General features: G+C 40.3%; 1 protein-coding gene across 4 annotated transcripts in view; it reads left to right on the top strand.

The window, feature by feature from the left end:
- Positions 1 to 20,884, top strand: part of AGO2 (argonaute 2, RISC catalytic component) — a 58,322-nt gene that overhangs the window by 28,258 nt on the left and 9,180 nt on the right. For 2 of the 4 annotated variants that reach the window (XM_026058513.1, XM_026058512.1), the window contains exons 4-17: positions 1,184 to 1,365; positions 2,705 to 2,841; positions 2,983 to 3,117; positions 6,019 to 6,106; positions 6,903 to 7,050; positions 7,233 to 7,352; positions 7,708 to 7,830; positions 9,667 to 9,800; positions 12,727 to 12,911; positions 14,718 to 14,877; positions 17,239 to 17,329; positions 17,967 to 18,161; positions 19,169 to 19,303; positions 20,576 to 20,677. In XM_026058513.1, coding sequence (XP_025914298.1) covers positions 1,184 to 1,365; positions 2,705 to 2,841; positions 2,983 to 3,117; positions 6,019 to 6,106; positions 6,903 to 7,050; positions 7,233 to 7,352; positions 7,708 to 7,830; positions 9,667 to 9,800; positions 12,727 to 12,911; positions 14,718 to 14,877; positions 17,239 to 17,329; positions 17,967 to 18,161; positions 19,169 to 19,303; positions 20,576 to 20,677 — 1,935 coding nt within the window. Of the gene's footprint in view, positions 1 to 1,180; positions 1,366 to 2,704; positions 2,842 to 2,982; positions 3,118 to 6,018; positions 6,107 to 6,902; positions 7,051 to 7,232; positions 7,353 to 7,707; positions 7,831 to 9,666; positions 9,801 to 12,726; positions 12,912 to 14,717; positions 14,878 to 17,238; positions 17,330 to 17,966; positions 18,162 to 19,168; positions 19,304 to 20,575; positions 20,678 to 20,884 lie in introns of all 4 variants that reach the window. The other 2 variants (XM_026058511.1, XM_026058515.1) reach the window with 2 other exon arrangements.

Here is a 20,884-nt window from a genome sequence, read left to right as displayed (position 1 = left end):
TCCCTTTTCCATCATTCTCCTTCCTCTGCGCGACTCTTCCGGCGAATAATGTTTGTGCAAGAGGAGCGCTGAGGCTGTAATATTAATTTTAACTATCTACTCTAAGTTGTCAACTAGGCTTTTGGCTTATAGGAAGGCTTATTATTTGTGTTTTATTTTTACTTCTTTTTTTTTTTTTTCTTTTCCTGTGAGCGAACCAGTTAACTGGCACAAAAGACCAGATGATTGCAGATATTAGCTCGCTGTTACCCACGTATCGTTTTCGCTACCCCACTAATTACAGTTTGTCTGTTAAGTGGATGCCTTTTGTATTGCAATTGTACGCTCCTTGGGACAGGAAAATCTAGTGTTTTTGTTTATATCCAACACAAAGGATATTCTGATCTTGTTATTTCTTGTCGTCGTTCCCAGAAGTTTTAATCATTTTAAACAAGCCTTAATTTTAGTTAAAGAATGTCTATATTCAGACATTCTTTGTGTTAATAAAGAGGAGAAGGCAGCATTMTAAAATGCATCACAGCTAAAGTAATTTAAAATAATATAGTTTGTCAATGTTGTGGGCAAAAAATTCAAAACGGAGCATAACAAGCCTTTGCTTGCATGTTACTATTGCTGGTACTTGAGCCATCATTTATTCTTTGGCATCTAGAAATAATAGTTATTTCTTTATTTTTTTTTTTAAAGCTCTTTCTGGCTTGTTTCTTCTCATTTGAACTATATTCCCAGTATATATAAAGTACTCTGTCTAGTGCTCTAGAGAGAGAAGGTCTGAAGTTCATGAATCTTGGCAGGTAATGACAGCCCACATTTTATTCTGCACACGCAGAAGTTGACGTTGTGAGTGTTGACACATCGGTACGTGTTAGATATCTGAATTCAGGTTTTCCGATTTTCTCTGAGACCTTCCTGGTGATACACGAGCGCTTCCAAAATGTACGTTGCCTTAATGAGGGAGGTAGATGCAAGTTGGGAAGTATGCTGGTTTTCTGAATTCCACCTTTGGAAAACCTAGCTGTAAAAAGAGGCTGTACCTAATATATGTTGTTTCTTCAGCATTGCTTTGTGTCTTCTCCCATGCTCTAGAGTTGATACTCAGAGGCATTCATGATCCCTTCTAAGCCCCTTTCATTTTTCCCTGTAAATGGAAAGAATCATCTTGGTTTGTTGTTTGGCATTGTTGCAGGTGGAGTTGGAGGTCACGCTGCCAGGAGAAGGGAAGGACAGAATATTTAAGGTGGCTATAAAGTGGATGTCCTGTGTGAGTTTGCAGGCTTTACATGATGCTCTTTCTGGTCGGCTGCCAAGTGTCCCATTTGAGACCATCCAGGCACTGGATGTAGTCATGAGGCACTTGCCTTCCATGAGGTGAGGGGAAGACCTTGACGTTGTTTAGAAAATTGCCTTACTGCTCATTCTGCTTCAGGGGCTATTTTACCTAGCATGTACTTTGATAGATCAACCGCAACAGTAGTAGATCTCGTGTGCTCAGGCGAGAAGCAATACCGCTGCTTTTCTGCTCATCGGGCGAAACTAGTAGCCTCCAAAGCGGACACGAGTCCCTTTCCTCGCTGGTCTTCAGCCTCATTCCATGTTTGTTCGGTCCGATCGAGGGAGGGCCCTTCCATCTCACCCATCCCTCATCCCCCTGAAGTCTTAAAAGAGGGACGTCCCCCAAGTTGAAAGCAGTTGGAGGCTGGGAGACACGTAAGGCTGGTTTCAAACATCCTTAGCCTGTTCTTAGGTTTTCCTGGGCAGATGTTTATAGCCAATTCGGTACACGGGATACTGAGCTAGACGGGCATTGACCTCACCTGATAGAGCTATTTTTATAGAAAACACTTGAAAAAGTTCTTTTCCAAGCAAGTGGGATCCACAGCATTTTCAGTCCAACCCAGGAGACGCTAGGTTGCATAAATTCTGCTGTTCAGACCACTGTTCAAATTAAAGTCAATTGGAAAGTAAAGAACAAAGCTTAATAAGGCTGAACTTTCCTGTTTTAAAGGACTAAACTGAGAAACTGAGAATTAAATTTATGTAAATATCTTTAAATATCCTATATTAAGTTGAATTTATCCCTAATGTGAGGATTAAAAAAAGGTACTTGAGTCAGCTTTTACAACAGAGAAAACAGCCCATACCAGTTAGTCACACATCTTTGCTCAGAGAAGAATATTAGCACTGGTTTTGATTAATTTCATATTAAATGCGTAATACTTAAATACCAAGATGAAAGATGCATTAAAAATATTTGTTAGATCAGTCTTTTACTCAGGCAAAGTTTCCATGGATTTCAGAGGAAGCTATTTGCAAATAAGGAGTGAGATTTAGACCGTTGTTTTTAATGTTAGAGATACTTAATTATTTTCTAACTGAATCGTAGCTGAGTTTTTAATAGAGCACAAAGAACGCTGTAAAGCTTTTTGGTTTGTATTAGTCGGTATGTTAATGGGGTACACTGATAATGGGTAAAAAAAAACAAACAAACTGAGTACTAGCTAACTTCTCACTGTAACTAACTGCAATTGAGAGGTGTAACCTGAGTCCTGATGAGAGTTTCAGGTTATTTATAATAGGAAACACTGATATTTCTGTGTTTTTGAGTAGGAATTTGTATTAGTTACTGTCTTAATGCTTAAGTTTTTTCCTTCTGCTTTTATTTTATGATCTGATTCCTTAGCTAATGAGTTCATTTTCTTTATTCCAGATATACTCCTGTGGGGCGATCTTTTTTTACAGCATCAGAAGGGTGCTCAAACCCATTAGGTGGTGGCAGAGAAGTTTGGTTTGGATTTCATCAATCAGTCAGACCTTCGTTATGGAAAATGATGTTAAATATTGATGGTAGGTCCTATACAAATTCTTTCTTCCTCCTCCTTTCTCTTTTGATGAAAAGCCAAAAATGTAATCCCGTGTGTCGGATTTCTTAACAATTTTCTCATTGTTATTGTAATATAACTTTAATGTACATGTGTTTGTCTGTAGTATCTGCAACCGCATTTTACAAAGCACAGCCAGTTATTGAGTTTGTATGTGAAGTTTTGGACTTCAAAAGTATTGAAGAACAACAGAAACCTCTGACAGATTCCCAAAGGGTAAAGTTTACCAAAGAAATAAAAGGTAATAATAATATAAAACTGCTTTATTCCCTGTGATGATATATGAAAACCACATGTTCAAAAAGTTTTTCTGTAGCAGTTGATTTCTTGTTGGGYGACAGATTGTCACAATGAACGGCGAACATAGACTTTTGAGCAAAACTAAGGYGCAAGAATCATTTTGTTACTTACRTATATTCCAAGAATTTCRGAACTCTGTTAATCAATTTTACATTTAAGCCTGTACCTGTCCTTTTTTCCTACTGTGTCTTGGGTTGAGCTCTGTAAAGTTACTGAGTTACTTTGTGACTATAAGCAAAGTTGCATCAGTTGAGATAAATATGTGGCTTCTTACTTGATTCATCACCAGTATAAGATATTAAGCGAGCATATTTATTTTTATTTAAACCCTGCATGCTTAGAGCTCAGGTATGCACATAAGTAAGCTAGCACRTGTTTGAGAATCCATGGTCACGATAATACGCATGTGCTTTTAGCCTGCGGCAAATATAGGGTAATTTTAATTAGCTTTGCCCTTAATGAAAGTGCTTCAGTGAAGATGATGCATTTTACTGTACATGTYGGGATGAACCAAAGCTTCCTAGCAGATGGGTAGTAATTTATTGTACTGAGATTAGCTCCTGGCTTGCGGTTGTGCAAGCTTCTCCTCCTGCATGTTCTCTTGACATAGCTCCAGTTCTTCGTGCCTCACCCCCACCCAGGCGCTGGGTCGAGCGTCACGTCAAAGCTAGCTCTGCACGTTGGCATCTGCGAATATCTCAGTGCAAACTGCTCGCATCTTTTCTCCTGAGTACATAGCGCAGCATCTCTTATTATATCAGTCTTCTTGAAAAACATTTTTTTTTCTTCCCGCTTGAATATTGCTATCCTTTCTGGTAGTTAAAGGTTATATTTACTGCAGCGCTCTAACTCTTCTTAAAGTACCCCCCCCCCTTTCTAAAGTAAATAAAAGTTAGTTACAAATGCAAAAGTTTCACACTCTTTTTCCACTTTTGCAACATATGTCAGTAGTGCCAATCCTGATTTGATAGCAAGGTAAATTCTAGATTTGAATCTAATGATTTCAGAATGTTTGTAAAGGCCAGGAGTTCATTCATATTTTTTAAATTACCTGGACTTAAATTTTCCCAGTTACTGCTGATTTTAAGATTTTCACGTGCCAGATTTTGCTAATAATTTGACGATATGTTTTTCYGTACTTAGGTATATTTCATACATATATTTTCCTGGAAGAAAATTACACTTATTCTAATACGTAATGACTGAATCAAAGAGTAAGCGGAGGGAATATTACTGTTTGTGCTCACAGTATCCTCGCTCATAAGATTTCTTCTGGGAAATCAAGGTCCTCCCTCTGCTCACCTATCTCCTACCTGATGAGGTGATGTAGGCTTGCAATGCAGGCAACCCTCTTGGTGCCCTTATATATCTGAGAAGGGAGACTACATCATAAGCCTGAGCGGGTTATTGGAGCTCCTATGTAGCAAGCCAAGTGTGCCTTTAGGGAGGTCAGGCTTTGTAGAAAGTCAGAAGAGAAAACCAAACTCCCCTAATCTGTCTTGCAGTGAAGGCAACTTTAGGGCTTCCTTGTTCCCACCAAACGTCCAGAAAATCATCTTGAGAACATATATTTGCCCAGCTAAGAGTTTGCAATAAAAGTATAAATAAATCCACGCCTTTATGTTGTTGGGTGCTTTATGACGGGATTGTACCACTCATAAATGTTTTGCAAAAATAATAAGCAGGCACTGAATTGCCAGGTATTACTGTCATTTTTTTCCATGAGGATTTTCAATCTTCAGATAAGAAATAGTCGTCTCGGATTTTGAGCAAAGCTAATCGTAAATTGATGTACTGAGGTAACAGTTTATCTTCTAATGAAAATATTATGATACAGGCTTCAGAGATACTCATGACAACTTGATATTTACTGATGCTTTCAAAACAGTTGGCACCTGGAGCCCTGGCAAATAACGTGGAAAGATTTGTATGTTGTTTGGCAAGTTATTGGTGCCTTTAGCAGAGAGGTTAAATATACAGTGTTCTTCAGCAGCTGCATGAGCCTATACCCATGTGCAGATATATAAGGAATTTATATCTGCAGCCCCTTCTTTCCCAGTCCCCTACATTCAGCTTCCTCTTTCTAATAGTCTACCCGCATCTGTTTTTGTCTGAATATGAAAGTAATACAAATGAAAATGCAGTATTCAAGCTAATTTTGAGAGGGTAGCGGTAAATGAGAAACTTTTCTGTATTGTGTTGTGTTGTTTTGGGGTGGGAAATGTGCAGAGTGGGGACAATTCCCCTTCTTTTTTGGCTAGCCTTCTCACCGAAGCTTGTTGGCTTTTGGGTAGGCTTGGCTTTTGTGCAAGTGGGGATTGTGACAGCTGTTAGTCTTCACTAGAAATACAGCCCAGCCGCCTCATTCGGAAGGGTGCCCAGGGTCCCTATAGGTACTTTTTGTTTCCAGGTTCATTAGGTCAGGGTTGGTTGCAGCAGTTGGAGGCCTCCCAGTCACTGTATGTTTAGACATAAAGTATAAACAAGCTTTTGTTTCATGGAGGAAGCTGCATGGTCTTTTTTTTTCCTTCCACCATCCTTGACTTCCTTAGAGGTACAGAACTAAAATTATTTGAATGCGGTCGGCTTTGTCTTTGAACCGTTGGGGCTTTTGGGTTTCACCTTGCCTCCAAAATTCTTTGTTGGACTTTGGCTGAAGCTCAGGAGGTTTTGAATATGAAAATTGTTTTTTTTAGTTCTGTCTGGGATATTCTTCAGTGCTCTGAGAACATGCTGAATAGTGTTAAGCTTTACTGTACAGATTGAGTAGTCTTGTTTAGTAATAAAGAGGACAGACCCCTTGATTTTGAAGAAATGATGATACATGTTTTCCAATTTTTAGGTCTAAAGGTGGAGATAACACACTGTGGACAAATGAAAAGAAAGTACAGAGTGTGCAATGTCACCAGACGACCAGCAAGTCACCAAACGTAAAGTATTTTGCTTCTTTTTAAGCATATGTTTAATCTCCTGCTGGAAGGGTCCCTTGCCTGCAAACCTGTCTTGCAAAATTATACTTTATTTGGTCAATAGATTTAAAATCTACCTCAGAGTAATTTCTCAGTCTTGCTATTCTTGTTCTGTTTTATTCTACAAAGGCCTTCATGGCACTTCAACTAATCCCTTCATCTTAGACCTGTTACCTGTTTCATTTTTTTTCTTTATGGATTTCTTCAACACTGGAAGAGCAGAAAGCCCTTTTGGTAGCCTGATGTTTCCCAGAATTGCTGAGTACGAAACTGATGTCAATTGGGATCAGGTTCTTAATCTTGCTTACTGCCAATCCATTGCCCTCCCCAAGAAATCTTTATTTTTATCGCTAACCAGAGACTTGCAGATAACTTCAAAATACACAGATATCCTGTTGGTTTTGTGAATCTTATGGTGGAAAGACTGTATTCTGTGCTTGGCATATCATAAAATATAGGACCAAGTATCACAAATAAGCAGAAAATATTAGTTGTTGCCTCTGAGGCACCCACTCTTAAGGAGCTTATGTTATAGCTTCAGATAACATGAATGTTAGAGAAATAGCCTTCTGTGGTACTATTAAAAGACACATGATAGTGGCAGTGATGGAATCTTCATTATAAAAGCATACTTAGGTCATTCAAAAAAAGATAGGTTGAATTTCCAGCAAATTTAACCTGTGCCAAGAGGTGCATAGAGCATGGGAAAGTGCTTTAGATAAAGCGATGGCTTATTTTCACATTTGACTTCCAACAGATTCCCGCTTCAGCAGGAGAATGGACAAACAGTTGAATGCACTGTAGCTCAGTATTTTAAGGACAGGCACAAATTAGTTCTACGCTATCCTCACCTTCCATGTTTACAAGTCGGACAGGAGCAGAAACACACGTACCTTCCTCTTGAGGCAAGTCAACTTCGATATAATACTGTGTTCTGGGAAGGGGGGGGGGCAGAGCAAAAAGGCTGAACTGTTGACAAATTGTGCTTTACGAGTAGCCAACTTTAGAAATCGCGTAAATAAGCAGGAAAAAAAAATAACAGTTGCATTTTGTTTTTTTTAACTTACATTTTGTGGGGCTGTTTTAGGTGTGCAACATAGTGGCAGGGCAAAGATGCATAAAGAAGCTGACGGACAATCAAACTTCCACTATGATTCGGGCGACTGCCAGATCAGCGCCTGACCGTCAAGAGGAGATTAGCAAATTGGTAAGTGCTCTGTAAGCGATGAGAGCAAAGTGTGGTAGCAAACTTAATTTTCCTCCTACCGCTAGAAGAAATGAAGTAGTTTGTACCGCTGCGCACAGCTAATATGTCTGTTTTTAGAAGGCTTTCTCTGTTAGTCACGGAGAAACGTACTCTCACACAGGCTTTTCAAATGCTCTTTTGGTGCTTTATTTCTAATTTTAAGGCAAGTATCCAAGTGGAATTAATGGCGGCTCTGAATGCTTGGCATCACCCATGCATGGGGACACGCGCTCAAATGCGGTCATCTCTGAAAATTTTAGATCCCATGAAAAGGGCTTTTTTTCTGCAAGCAATATCTCATTCCTTCTAATTTCAGATGCGGAGCGCAAGTTTTAATACTGACCCTTATGTTCGTGAATTTGGGATAATGGTCAAAGACGAGATGACCGATGTGACCGGCAGAGTCCTACAGCCTCCCTCGATCCTCTACGGAGGCAGGGTACGTTAAACCGGTGCTGTACTGTCTGTGATTGCGTTGATTACCGGCTRTGGTAACTTCTGTAATAAGGTTATTTTAAATGAATGAAGTTGAATGTAATGGGATAAATTCATGTTTGGTGTAATGTTTAGCACGTAAATATTTTTTTAAAAAATCCTTAAACTTAGTGGCCATGTTTTATGTGATATGCTACCTGCCCCATCGCTTCTTTATTTTTAAAAGAAAAGCTAGGGCAAAAATACATTTGTATCAACTATAGAGGAAAATATGTATAAGTCACGTTTTTCTCTCGTGCACTGTTTTGGGAGGTTTTGCAAGGAGAAAATTGCAAATAGTGGTTCAAATCAGTGCATATAGAAAAGAACAAAGACAAATGTTGTGGGGTTTTTTTTGTTTTTTTTTTTTAATTTATTTTTGCCTCCCTTAACTCTGAAATCTTCTTCCTGAACTTCTGGTTGGGTTTTGAGAGTCCTGGGGGGAGCAGCTGTGTTTAGGACAACTATCTTAAGGTGTTAGCTCTATCAGCATGTTATTCTCCAGAGCCACCCCTGCCTGTTGGAAGTATTTGACAGGTTTTTTTCTTTAAAATGGCCTGTCCGGTGGCCTCTGTCGCACATGCCCTTGCTACTACTTTTTCAAAAAAAGCTTGAGAAGCAGGGATTTGTTATCGATTGTATAATGTCCCTCTTGATTTTTATTTTTTATCAATTACATAACGTAATTTTTCTGCAAGAGGGAGAGTCTTAATGTCTACGATAAATTCACTTGTGGAGACTTCCGATGAGCGTCATGTAATTGAAGCATTGCAGCTGAAAACAGCTCTGTTCCCAGGCGCAAATCAGACCGTTCCCTCTGTAAACCTGCCGTGGGACGGGATCTTGAGCCTTCTCCCTAATGTTCTCTGGTCAAAACCAGACAGATGAGCTCAAACCTTCCTTCCCTGACAAGTTAAGCTAAGCCGGCTGCCTTTGCCTGATCCTGATTAGGGAGAGTGCTCCCAGGAGCTGTTGTGGCACCAGAGAAGGGGCAGCGAAAGCTTAAGGGCAGATAAATGGTGACAAGTCGGGGTGGGGGAGGTACAGCCTTCAGCCCACACAGCTCCTGACGAAACGAATTATTAAATTTGTGTCCTGAACGTTTGCCGTACGTTTTAGCCGTTGCTGCTCAGTGAAGGGCAGACACTGCAGGAACTTGTGTAAAACAGCTGCTGGATACTAATACTTAATAAGGTAATTAACATCAGCAGAATCGCTTTAGTCATTCTATCCCTTATCCTCTAGATAATCCATCACAATAATGTCCACTCAATAGGAGAAAGAGTGTTACACAGGTCAAAGCTCGATAACCAGTCATCTTTTGTCAGCTCTTTCCCTTTTTTTTTTTCCAAGTGACCTTGAACCACTATTTGTCTCTATTTACTGATGTGTAAAATATTGATAATACTTGAATTAAGTCACTCAAGTGTTGGGAAGCTAAATTAATTCTTGGAAAGTTCACYGAGCAGTTGTGAAGCCGCTGTAGGAATGTGCATTCCTTACTATTATTTGCCGGTTGTGAATCTCTGAMTTACTATCCATACGTAATTTCTACTTGCTGCTGATTTATATAACCAAAGAAAATCATCAGCAATAAAARTGAGCATATGATTACCATAAGCTTTATTTTTCACCAGAGTAGCAGGCTATCTTTTGAAGATAGAATAGGTTTTTGAATAATACAGAAAGACCTGACAGTTTAAATAGCCTGGTAGTTAGAGCGGAGCAAGAGCGTAACTGATTTTTGTTGGTGTGAGTCGTTTTCTGCATTAGTTTTTTTTCTTTTTCTTTCCACTTCCAGAATAAAGCAATTGCTACACCAGTTCAAGGTGTTTGGGACATGAGGAATAAGCAGTTTCACACTGGAATYGAAATAAAGGTGTGGGCAATTGCATGCTTTGCTCCCCAGCGCCAATGCACTGAAGTTCATCTTAAGTAAGTGTTTCCTAAGAAGGTGGCTTTATTACGTATTCATTACGTACAGAAGTGTCATACGTTGCACTTATTTGTTTACTAGGTATATGTATTTTGTTAAATTGTTTAACATAAGGAAATATGTCTGTAACACTGCTTTAGATGTTCTTGCTGTGCTTTCAGTGTCACGGGTATTGAACCGTACAAATACAATTTCAGTGTTAGCATCATGGTTTCGTGAAATCCTCAGGATCAGAACCAACTTACACTGTATGGCAAGTTTCCTACCACAATTGAAGCCTTCGCCTAGAGTTAAAGATGAATAAAGAACAGCGGAGACTGTTGAAATGATACAATGAACAATGTTTATCACTAAGTATTTCTCAGTACTGCAAGCTAGCATGTGCGTGTCTTACGTCTCRATTTAAGTATATACCCAGAAAAAAACCCTATCAGTGTTGAACCTATTTAAAAGGTAAACTTTAATGTAAAGCAATCAAATTTTGGTCTCCAATTTTCTGCCCCCAGAGGTACAGTAATGTATAAATTACTGTATTTACAAGATGAGTAAGAGCAGTTTGTTGTTTTGTTGACCTCGAGCATATGAATGAAACTCAATTTTCAAACCTGGTTTCTCTATTTTGGGGGGCACAAATAAATGGAAGACTGTTGCTAAAAGTGACACCTATCGTCCTTAGATCAAGGAGAGCGTGCCTGCCCGTGTACGGGGATTATCTCATTCCTTGGCACGCAGTCGCGCTTTCCCTTCGTGCATGGGCAGAGGCAGCTCTTGGGAGCTTGCTCGACTGCTCTTTTCCAGGGGAATGCGAGGCAGTCATTATCCGTAACAGTAGCATTACCATAACAATGTTCTTTTTGATAACTTGCCAAATGGCTAGGGAACGTTTCCCTAACAAGCGGTGATGAAACAGTAAAAATCTTACCTTTCGCTTCTTGTGCTGTTGTTAAGGACGTGTTCTCTCCAAGTCCAATGCTGCTTAGGAGAAGTTGGTCAGCTTTGGGGTGTAAAGCTCACCGGAGGAATAGGCACAAGCMTGCAACATAATGAGCTGAAATAACTTAATTTTAGCTTAGATGGAATTTGTCCTCATCCTGCAAAGAAGTTCTTTCATACTGGGAATTTGTCTGCATCCAGTCCCTTCTTGTTGCATCTTGTTGAGCAAGCTGAAACTCAGCTGCTGTTGAGTTGTCTAGTTCTTAGCTCAGACTAAGCACCTTCAAAATCCCTAAAAGTCTTCAAAATCATTCGGCTCCAGCTGTTGGGAACAGTGAGGTAACCTTTCCTGTTAGACACCATGCTAGTGGATAGACTCCTATAAATACAGGCTCAAAACTTGCAGCGTTTTAGACTTGTCTATCCTGCTACTATTTCTGCTTATAGTGGTGAGTGCCTGTTTTGCCAGGGAAAACGTGTTACATACCTATTTTTACAAGAAGTCACAAGCTGCCGGGCTGAGGCTCACATTCTTTTATGATCCCTGAAAATAATGTTGGATATAGAAGAAACTAAAACTTCACAGCCTCTAAGTGGGTAGGACTGTGTTACCTGGCTCCCTTCTGTGAAGACAAGCAACTTCTTAGGCACCTATGGGGATGTCTACTCTGAAATAATAAAAGGTCTTTGTCAACGTTGATGTCAGTTAACCGTTGCTACCAGGGATCAAGCAGGTATCAATTAAACCTCTGGCAGTAGAGACAAGTGCCAAAAAAGGACCTCTCTGGGTGCTTCTGTGTTAGTGTTTTAGGTTGGTTTGGGAGTGCGTATTTGAAGAGACTCTCCTGCAGGTCACCACTTGCCAGGCCACGTTCTGCATCCAGGAGCAAGCAGAGTGCACACTCTGGATTTCTTTAGGATGAAACTCAACTAGAGGATATACATCAGCCCCTAACGGACATTCAGCCCACCACACCTGGCTACAGCCAGGAAAATCCCAGAAACATGTCYGGTGTGGGTGGTGGTTCCTCAGTGCCAAGTTCTCCACCCTGCAGATCTGCTYGGTGGCACCTCGCTACTTGCTACACTGGATGTGGCCTTTGCTTATCAGGATGGGAGTCACGGACTATGCATGCGCTATTGACTGCAGGCATCGAAGTGCCCCAACTTTGAAGATGCTTTCTAGACTCCGTATACTTTATAGGCCCCTAGACTCCTACACTTAAGTGCTTCTGGTTGTCTTGCTTAAAAGAGGCACAGTGAAAAATTGCTTCTTGGTCACCTCTCAAAGGGAAAGATAGCCAAGCACTGCAACGTGAACAAGGGCCAGGAGACGGAGGCAGACTGCGGCACGGCGGAGCTGCTAGCAGAGRCCCTGACGGACTCTTCACTGATAAAAGTCTTGGACAAAATTAGGTTGTCTCCAGTACCGACACTCGTATTGGCACCGTCCTGAAGCAGGTTTGTCTTGAACACCTCCAGGATGCGCCCTTCCTCCGATATCCAGCAAGTTTTTCTTGTGCAGTGTTGTTGCTCTTTGCTCAATTCGCTGAGCCACAATTGCTAAAGACTTCTGCTGGTCATTCTCCTTAGCAAGAAAAGAACAAGCTCCTGACGTTTTTCTAGCGATATGCGCTGAAGTGTTGTAGAGCTGCCTATCCAAAATGGTGTTGCTGTCGTGTTTTGTGCAAAAAGCAGCTCTTACTGTGTTTCTCATCGGCAGAGCTAACGGGTTGGAGTAGCTCACTCGCTTTGCAAGTGAAGTTTTTATGAACAGTGTTATTTGTGCAAGGTGCTTGATTATCTTCCTCTATTTTTCCTTCAGTCACTGAATAGGGAAAGCCATTTAATTAGAGATGCACTCGGGGTGAATTCTGGGGTTTTTTTGGACAGCAAAGCTTTTCAAGTTTAACAGGATTGTTCCATTGAAAATGGGCGCAAAATCGAAATGGTTTTGGCCACCTAAGAGTCTAACGTGTGTACAACCTTTAGGTCCTTCACAGAGCAGCTGAGGAAGATTTCCAGAGATGCGGGGATGCCGATCCAGGGGCAGCCGTGCTTCTGTAAATACGCGCAGGGAGCCGACAGCGTGGAGCCCATGTTCAGGCACCTGAAGAACACTTACACGGGGCTGCAGCTCGTCGTAGTCATTTTGCCAGGGAAAACACCAGTCTATGGTGAGTACGTGCAAATCATGAGCGTATGCGCGCGTTGATCACTAGTTCCTGTATTTTTGTGAAGTGTCTGAATGACGGAAGTTTAATTCTGGTTTATTTGTATAAATTCCAGGTAGGAATGGGCTGTGCATCAATTTTATTCCTCTTCTTGTGCTGCATGATGTTTCATATTAATACTGTAACTTGGTTAATCATTTTTCATTTCAATTTGCTTCATTATTTTCTCCTTTTAATTTGCTCTTTCACATTCATCCTGCTCACGATATGTTCCGTTTGTGGGAAAGCTAAAATCAAGGCTTTTTATAAAATTGTTTAAACCTGATTTTCAGTGGCTTAAAAAGTACTTTATAGCAAGCTGTGTGCTAAAAGCTCCGAGTGACTGAGCAAGCAGTGAACTCAAAACCCGTGTGTAGCTTTTGAAACGCCTTTGCTGACTCAGCCTTTGGCAAAAACCTGCATGAAGTGGAAGATTTCTGCCAGTGGCTTTTTCCTGGTCTTTTTGTTTTTAACTCTTGGGTTGCGAGGACGCAAACGCATAGAATTTCACAGGTCAAAGCTCAGTGACGTTAAACGGTTTCGGAAACAGATCGATCGTTTGTCCAGTTTACAGGGCTCATCCATACTGGTTCAATACGCTTCAGACAAACCGTGTACGTTGTTTTTAATTCGCTCTTCCTGGACACAGGACTGCTCCGTTTCCCATCCTGTCTTCCTCCTTTTCTCACTTATTTACTCCACCTCATTGCAGCATCATCTGCCTTTTTTCTCCCCGAATGCTAACCGTTCCATTGGCGTTTTTGTTTCCTTTAAAGGAAGTTGCTCATCGCCAATTTGTTACTAGAAATCCGGTGCAAAATGACGCCTTCGCTTTCCCTGCTGGGCGTTGAAAGGGGGCTCCTGCCTCTCCTTGACCGCTGAGCGGAGGCGGCGTCGCTCCCACCCGCCCTCCTCGTCGCTGCCTTCCGTTAGGGTTCTCCTCGCCCCTCTAATCGTCTCCCTCTCTTTCCTCCCTGTGCTCTTCCGTGCTCCTGGGCTTTCTATACGCCCAGTTTTGCTTTTTCCCCTCCTCTTTCCCTCTGGTGACACCAAAGGGGCGGTTGCGTCTTCTCCGAGGGCAGTGTTGCTTCAATTCCTGTGGAGCCTAAACGTCTGCTTTTCCAGAAAGTGAGATCATGGCGCTCTCCAAGCCTGCGATCTCGGTTTTATTATTAACGGTAGGATTTGTTTAAACCTTTGAAGAGTGAAACTCTTAACGATGCTCCTTCTGGAGTTTTTACGGGCCACCCTTTGCTAACCTGTCCGCTTTCTCCGCAGGTCAGGTTTAAAGCTAATGAGCTGATGAACAGGAAGGATGATGTTCCTGGCTTGGCTGACTATTACTTACTGCCTTTATTAAGTTTGCATTATTAGTCCGGGGTTTAATGACAAAATAGCTGTTCATCCTAATGGTTTTCGTATGATGTGACTTCACTAGCCAAAGTTTCTTCTGTGCCGGTGATGAAACACAAAAACTCTGAAATTACAGTTAGGGTGATTTAAAATAATCCATAGTTAAGACGAATAAAAAAATACCGTTTGTTACATTTAGGACCCGGTTAGTGTACTGTCAGCAGGGAGAAGTTATACAGAACCGAGAGGAGGTTTGCTTGGAGGCTGGGGTGGTTCTGTATTTTTTGTTTTTAAAAAAAGCTCGAACGGCCGCTTTGCTAAAACTCTAGGAGTAGGTATTCAGCGCTGAATTAAATGTCTCCTTCCTCTTTGGATTAGCAACGTGCAAATGCTTTTTGTTTTTGCTTTGCTCTGCAGCGGAGGTGAAGCGTGTTGGCGACACCGTGCTGGGAATGGCTACGCAGTGCGTTCAGATGAAAAACGTGCAAAGAACGACACCGCAAACCCTGTCTAACCTTTGCTTAAAAATAAACGTCAAGTTAGGAGGCGTAAATAATATTTTACTGCCACAGGGAAGGTAAGACCTTTCACAGAGGAAGACGGTATTGTATTGTAAAGAGAATGTGGATCGTATTAACATAATATAGGTGCTTTTATCTGTAGTAGATAACGCTGTAGTTTTTTTTTAAGTGACTATTTAGTAAAACTCTCTTTGGGGTTCTAACATGGTCCTGCAAAAGCTGGGTTATAAACACTGAAGAAAAATAGTTGTTCCCATTGAAATGTGTAAGAAAAAGTAATCAAAATATTTTAATTGCAATCTGATCGTTAAAGTCTACAGCTTTCATTTGAAGGAAGAATTTACGATTTTTTTTCTCACTTTGAGTTTGTAGAGACCTATAGAAAACATCTTGAATAGCAGCACCTTTTCCTATATAGTTTAATTATCACAAGGATTCTTTATTCCACTGTGTGTCTCGACTTACACAGATATTTGAAAAGACAAAAGTCGGGAGCAGAAAAGACTAATTCATTTCCAGGTCCAGTTTACTCTGCAGTTTCTTATTATCGTTGCGGTGCTTTAGTTAAGCCCTAACGCACTATGAGCTTTAGTTGTACTGTGATATAGTCTGGAAAGTTGCTCTGATTCTATGGACTCCCATATTTAACAGATCATTAAGTTCTCTGTATACTTGATTAGAGTGAGAGTGAAATAATATCTTTTTATTTGTAAAAACGACTGGACCCTGTTGTTCAAGATTCTGATGGGTTTGTGTATCCCTTTGTAACAAATGTTCTCAAATGGAAACCTTTCGGCGGTTTTATGGAAAAACCCATTCCAAAAAATTCTGATGGAAAAACGAACAAAATTCAGCCTGTTTTGTCTTACCTMTGTAGGCTCGAGAGGGTTAACCTAAAGATAGGTCTAGCTAGGTCCATCAAAATGAACAGCTAGGTCTCTACTTCGGTAAAAAGATGGATTTTTTCCACTCCTTGCATGTCGAGCTATGGAGAGCTCAAGGAATAACCTGCCGTATCATTCTTGGGATCCCGTTTCAAAGAAGTCAACACCCTGTTTTGCTCAGATAAGCAAATGTTCGCTTCATATTTAGGCTAGTCAGAAGGCAGCTGCTGAAAAATAATTCAACAACAAGCACTTGGGGAGAAAAAAAAAGCGTTATCGGAGGGGATGTATATTTTGTGTACCTTGTAAATTCTGTTTCAAATTAAATTATAATTAAATTCTAAATATGCTCAGCTTGGATAATGTGCTTGTCCAAGTCTCCTCTATTAAAGCAACTAAAAATCATTATATTACAGAGCATGCCCTTCAAAATGTTTTTTTAAAAAGTTAAAAGTATAAATATAGGAACAAGTATGAAGGTAGGCACACACCATATCAGCAGTTTTATGTTGTTTTCATAAATACGAGTTCTCTGCTGTGTCGCCCGTGTTGACAGCAGTAACGTGGCCAGAAAGTTGAGTTCTGCTTGTTATTACCGATAAACTATTTGTTCACGAAAATGGAGTTAAATAAAGGGAAAAAGACAAAACGGCACAACTACATATAACACCTAGCTGTTCCAGACAAGTGGATTTTGGGGTTACTTGTGTCAGAATGTTTTAATTATTATTTTCTGTTTTGTTTTTTTGGGGGGGGGGGAATAGAACAGTTTTCTATTTGTATATTATAAATTACATTATTACAATTACCTTCAAATACTTTTTAGAAAAGGTCTGATAACAGGGGCATCTATCTACATAACTGTTCCCCCCCACATCCACAGACACAGGCAGTTCTGGTGGCCTAAAATCTCCCATTTAAAATTAAATGGTTTGTTAAGCAAGAGACTTAAAGCTTTAAAATTTGCAGTGCAGTGTTTTGGTGTTCTGCTTTTGATGCAGTAAACTCACCTCATGATTTAATTAAAACTTTGAAACGTATTTTTAAAAATTCTGCTTTTAAAATCACACCTATAACATCCAGATTTTTCATACTTCCCTACTGGCGCTGTTTTTCCTTTTGCGTGCAAAATCACCGTGGACGTATAGAAGCAGAATCCTTTAATTTTCTCAGATGTTTGATGCCAAGAGAACAGCTTTTAATCTCTTCTGCGGTCTAATCCATGGAGGCTGCGATTCTTTGACTTAAACTTAAAAGGATTTTTTTTTCCCCCACTCATTTCTTATAAAAATTAACAGTTTGCAATTAGCCACGCTTTAAAAATAGGCGCAAGTATTTAGCATCTAGCATGGGAACCCCAGTCAGGACTTCTAAGTCTTGTCACAGGGCAAAGGATCAGCTCTGGACGGGTGCAAACCGTTGACTCATTCCCGTCTGTACCGCGGGCGTACGAAGTGCTGTTTCTCTGAGTTACGACCGGCTCCGCTAAGCGTCARCCTTGCTGCTTTCACAGAGCCGCTTCTTCTTTTGCAGACCACCAGTATTTCAGCAGCCCGTCATATTCCTCGGCGCAGACGTAACTCACCCGCCAGCTGGCGACGGAAAAAAGCCTTCTATCGCTGCGGTGAGTAAATCTTTAGCCCCTGCTCTCCCCGGCTGCTCGGTTTTGATKCATTTCTTCCAATTCGGTGCTTACTTTCAATTACTTGGAGTTCCTGTTCTTCTAATTGCCCAATTACAGCATTATGTATTATTTTTCTGCAGAATCTAATGAAACTTTGGGRATCTTGCTCTGATAGTAATTACTTAAATGTATGTATTAGCTTGTAAAATGCCTGAGATGCTAATAGGCAGAGGAGCTTTTCTTATCAGCTGATATTTATCGGTGACCTCTAATAAGTCAGTGTATCTTTAAAACTGCCTTTTTCAGCAGTTAAAGATATTAAAAATTTGCCCATTGCTGCTAGTGAATTATGCTGGCCCAGTTGCGGTTTTTGTTGGTTCACGCTTCCTGACAAAACAAATTGTCTTGGATTTTTTTATTTCTTATTATATTTTTTATATATATATATATATATTTTATTTATATTTATACATATATATATATTACAATTATGGTTTTGACTGCATCTTTGCTTGGTCAGCCCTTTAGATTGCAAGATACTGTTAAAAAGACAGTTCAGTTATTTTCATGGAATAACTTGTATTAAAGTGCTTTCAAGTTCAGTTTGGTATTAAGCTTTTTTTTCCCCCCCCCACAGGTTGTAGGAAGCATGGATGCTCATCCTAATCGATACTGTGCCACTGTCCGGGTCCAGCAGCACCGCCAAGAAATCATCCAAGATTTGGCTGCCATGGTCAGGGAGTTGCTTATTCAGTTCTACAAGTCGACCAGATTTAAACCAACTCGCATTATTTTCTACCGAGATGGCGTTTCTGAGGGGCAGTTCCAACAGGTTACATTTGTGTTTTAAGATTTTGATTACGTAGCTCTCTGTCGAAGACTTTGTAGTAGAGGTAGTTCTGTGTAGTGGAGCTATGGAAAGTAGTGTATCAGTTCTTCCCTCAGCAAATACGTTGGACTCTAACCAAGAGGAGCAGGAAAAGTGGTTTTGTGTTTTTCAGGAGCTTTTTATWTTTTTTTCCCCTTAAAACACTTCCCTTTGCACAAATAAAATGATCAAGTACAGTTTTAATGCTCAAAAGTGTTGAACGTCTGGGACTTATTCAAGATATGTTAGTCAAATTGGATCCCATAAACATAGACAGTAAAGAAAACCTAAGTGTAAGCTAATATTCTTATTTCTTTCCCAGAATTTATAAATCCTGTATTTTCACATTGTCACTATTCATTTATTCCCTATAAAATTTAACAGATATCTTCTTATATTTATTTTCCTTTCATATGAACTTTATGGCTTTTCCTCTCACTAATATTGATTTTTCCGTTTGCTGCTGTTTTCCACTGCATCTTTCATTCATAGTTCAGGTAATTATGATAAATCCCAAATCGTTGCTTTTTGTTTTATGACGCTTCAATTTTTCCCAGTTTTTATTGGTTCTGATAGTCCACCGTACGAGTTCGCAAAGCTGGGAAACAGTATTCGCTTCAGCAGTTCTGGATTTTATTCCTCAGACTAGTCTGGAAAATAATTAGGCTGTTGTACATTCAACAATCTAATTAAATGTTCATTTGTATCTGGCAGTTAAAAAGATTTTAACATCCAGCTTATTAGYCCAAGCCGCATGCTTAGAGTTGTACAAATACGGACGCTAATTCAGGCCCGGCTCAGCAAGCTGGTGAGCCAATTTGTTCTCATCAAGTGAAGAAATGAAGATTTGATCCCSCATGCTTTGACATTTCATTACTCTGAGTGACGGTGCAAGAAGGGATGTTATAAATAAGACTAATTAGTAGAAAACTGTCTCGTATTTATCACCCTTTTCTATTTTTATGACTCAGGTTCTCCATCACGAATTGCTGGCTATTAGAGAAGCATGCATTAAGCTAGAAAAGGATTACCAGCCTGGGATTACGTTTATAGTTGTGCAGAAAAGGCATCACACCAGACTYTTCTGCACAGATAAAAACGAACGGGTACGTTGTGATCTGCGACTAGCCCAATTGCCTACGTGCTGCRTTAAAAATGTGTCGCTTAACTAAGTAGCAAGGGACTGGTCGGAGGAGGTACGTGGTGGGATTTCTCTGCCTGCAAAGGAAAACCTTCATTTTCTGTTTTTATTTTATATAATAAAAAGGCACGAAGCTGTTACGAAAACACGGCAGAATGTCCTTCGACGTGTCTGTACGTCCTTTTTTGCAATCTATCAGATTCTTCAGGCTTCCTTTCAGTTTTCGTACTGGCTCAAGCTCCTCAAGGGTTGAGATTCACCCGAGTAATGCAGGGTCTCACAGTGAAGGTCCCTACATCCAAAATAGTCGCTTCAGGCGCTTTTTGTAGTTAACAGAGGTCTAATTGGTGTTGCCAACACAGTTTAAGGCACAGTTCATCTGATTCCGAAGTAGCCAGTTCCGCCGAGTTCACTGATTTGATTTTGGTTGCCGGAAGAGTGGCTCCCGGGGAACTGGCTGACACGTAGACACGTGCACAGCAGACACAGAAATTAGGTGGGATGAACCCTGCACTTCTGGAATATTTTCTTTTCCRTGAATGCTACCTTTAATATGTCTTAGGTGTCTAATATCTTGGACACGTGGAATTCAGTTTGGGCATAGCGAGTGTCACAACACATTTTATATTATAGTGCTGAACACTTCCAGTTGTTTTATGAATGTTTCTTAATCCGTATTATATCTCTGTGAATACATGCAGAAGCCCCACTAGGCTTTAAGGCAGTAATTAGTTACTTTTAATGCTGATTTGTATGTGTTTTGAATATTGAGAGCATGCTATAGATTGCAACTGTTAAAGTATTTAAAAGTAAGGAATATTTTTAAGTTCTGCTCTTACGTAAAGAGTATTTTTAAGGGAARGGGAGGCCCCCTTACAGCTGTGGACTCTCCTCTTTCAAGAATAAACAAGAAAAGTTTGGAATAATCTCTCTCGGATTGGGAAGGTGAAAAGGATTTGACAGCTCAATCACAGGAAATTCTTTTTGCATTGATCAGAAAAGCAAATTTTTATGGGTAACTTCTAAGAAGATTTTGCAGCTTTTTTTCTTTTTCTCTGGTAGAGACGCTCCAGATTCTCATTTGAACAAAATTTCATTTTTACTGGTCCTTTTTTGACTTTTTGCTTCTTACCGATTTCTTTATTTTAAGATCTTTGTCGCATTTCTCTTTTGGCTGCACAGCTAAAAGGAAGAGTTAATCTGAGCCTTACTGTATTTGCACTTTTTGTTCTCGCAGGTTGGGAAAAGCGGAAACATTCCAGCCGGTACCACAGTGGACACAAAAATCACCCATCCGTCAGAGTTTGACTTCTACCTGTGTAGTCATGCTGGTATTCAGGTAGGGCATCTTGTGGGCGATGAAAACTTTGAACAACGTTGGCTGTTGGTATTTCGTGTGTTGGTTACACAGGTGACAAGCGATACAACGTCTGTCTGTGCGTTCCTGGGCCGTGCGCGATGCTCTTCTATCGTTCTTAAAACCTGAAAGAAGCAATGAAACCAAACTGATGCGAAGTGCAGCCTGTGCATGTGGTTTGCTGTGCTT

The sequence above is a fragment of the Apteryx rowi genome, unplaced genomic scaffold, assembly GCF_003343035.1.
Source record: "Apteryx rowi isolate R43461 unplaced genomic scaffold, aptRow1 scaffold_148, whole genome shotgun sequence".
Taxonomy (NCBI): domain Eukaryota; kingdom Metazoa; phylum Chordata; class Aves; order Apterygiformes; family Apterygidae; genus Apteryx; species Apteryx rowi.
This window is presented reverse-complemented; position numbering and strand designations above follow the sequence as displayed.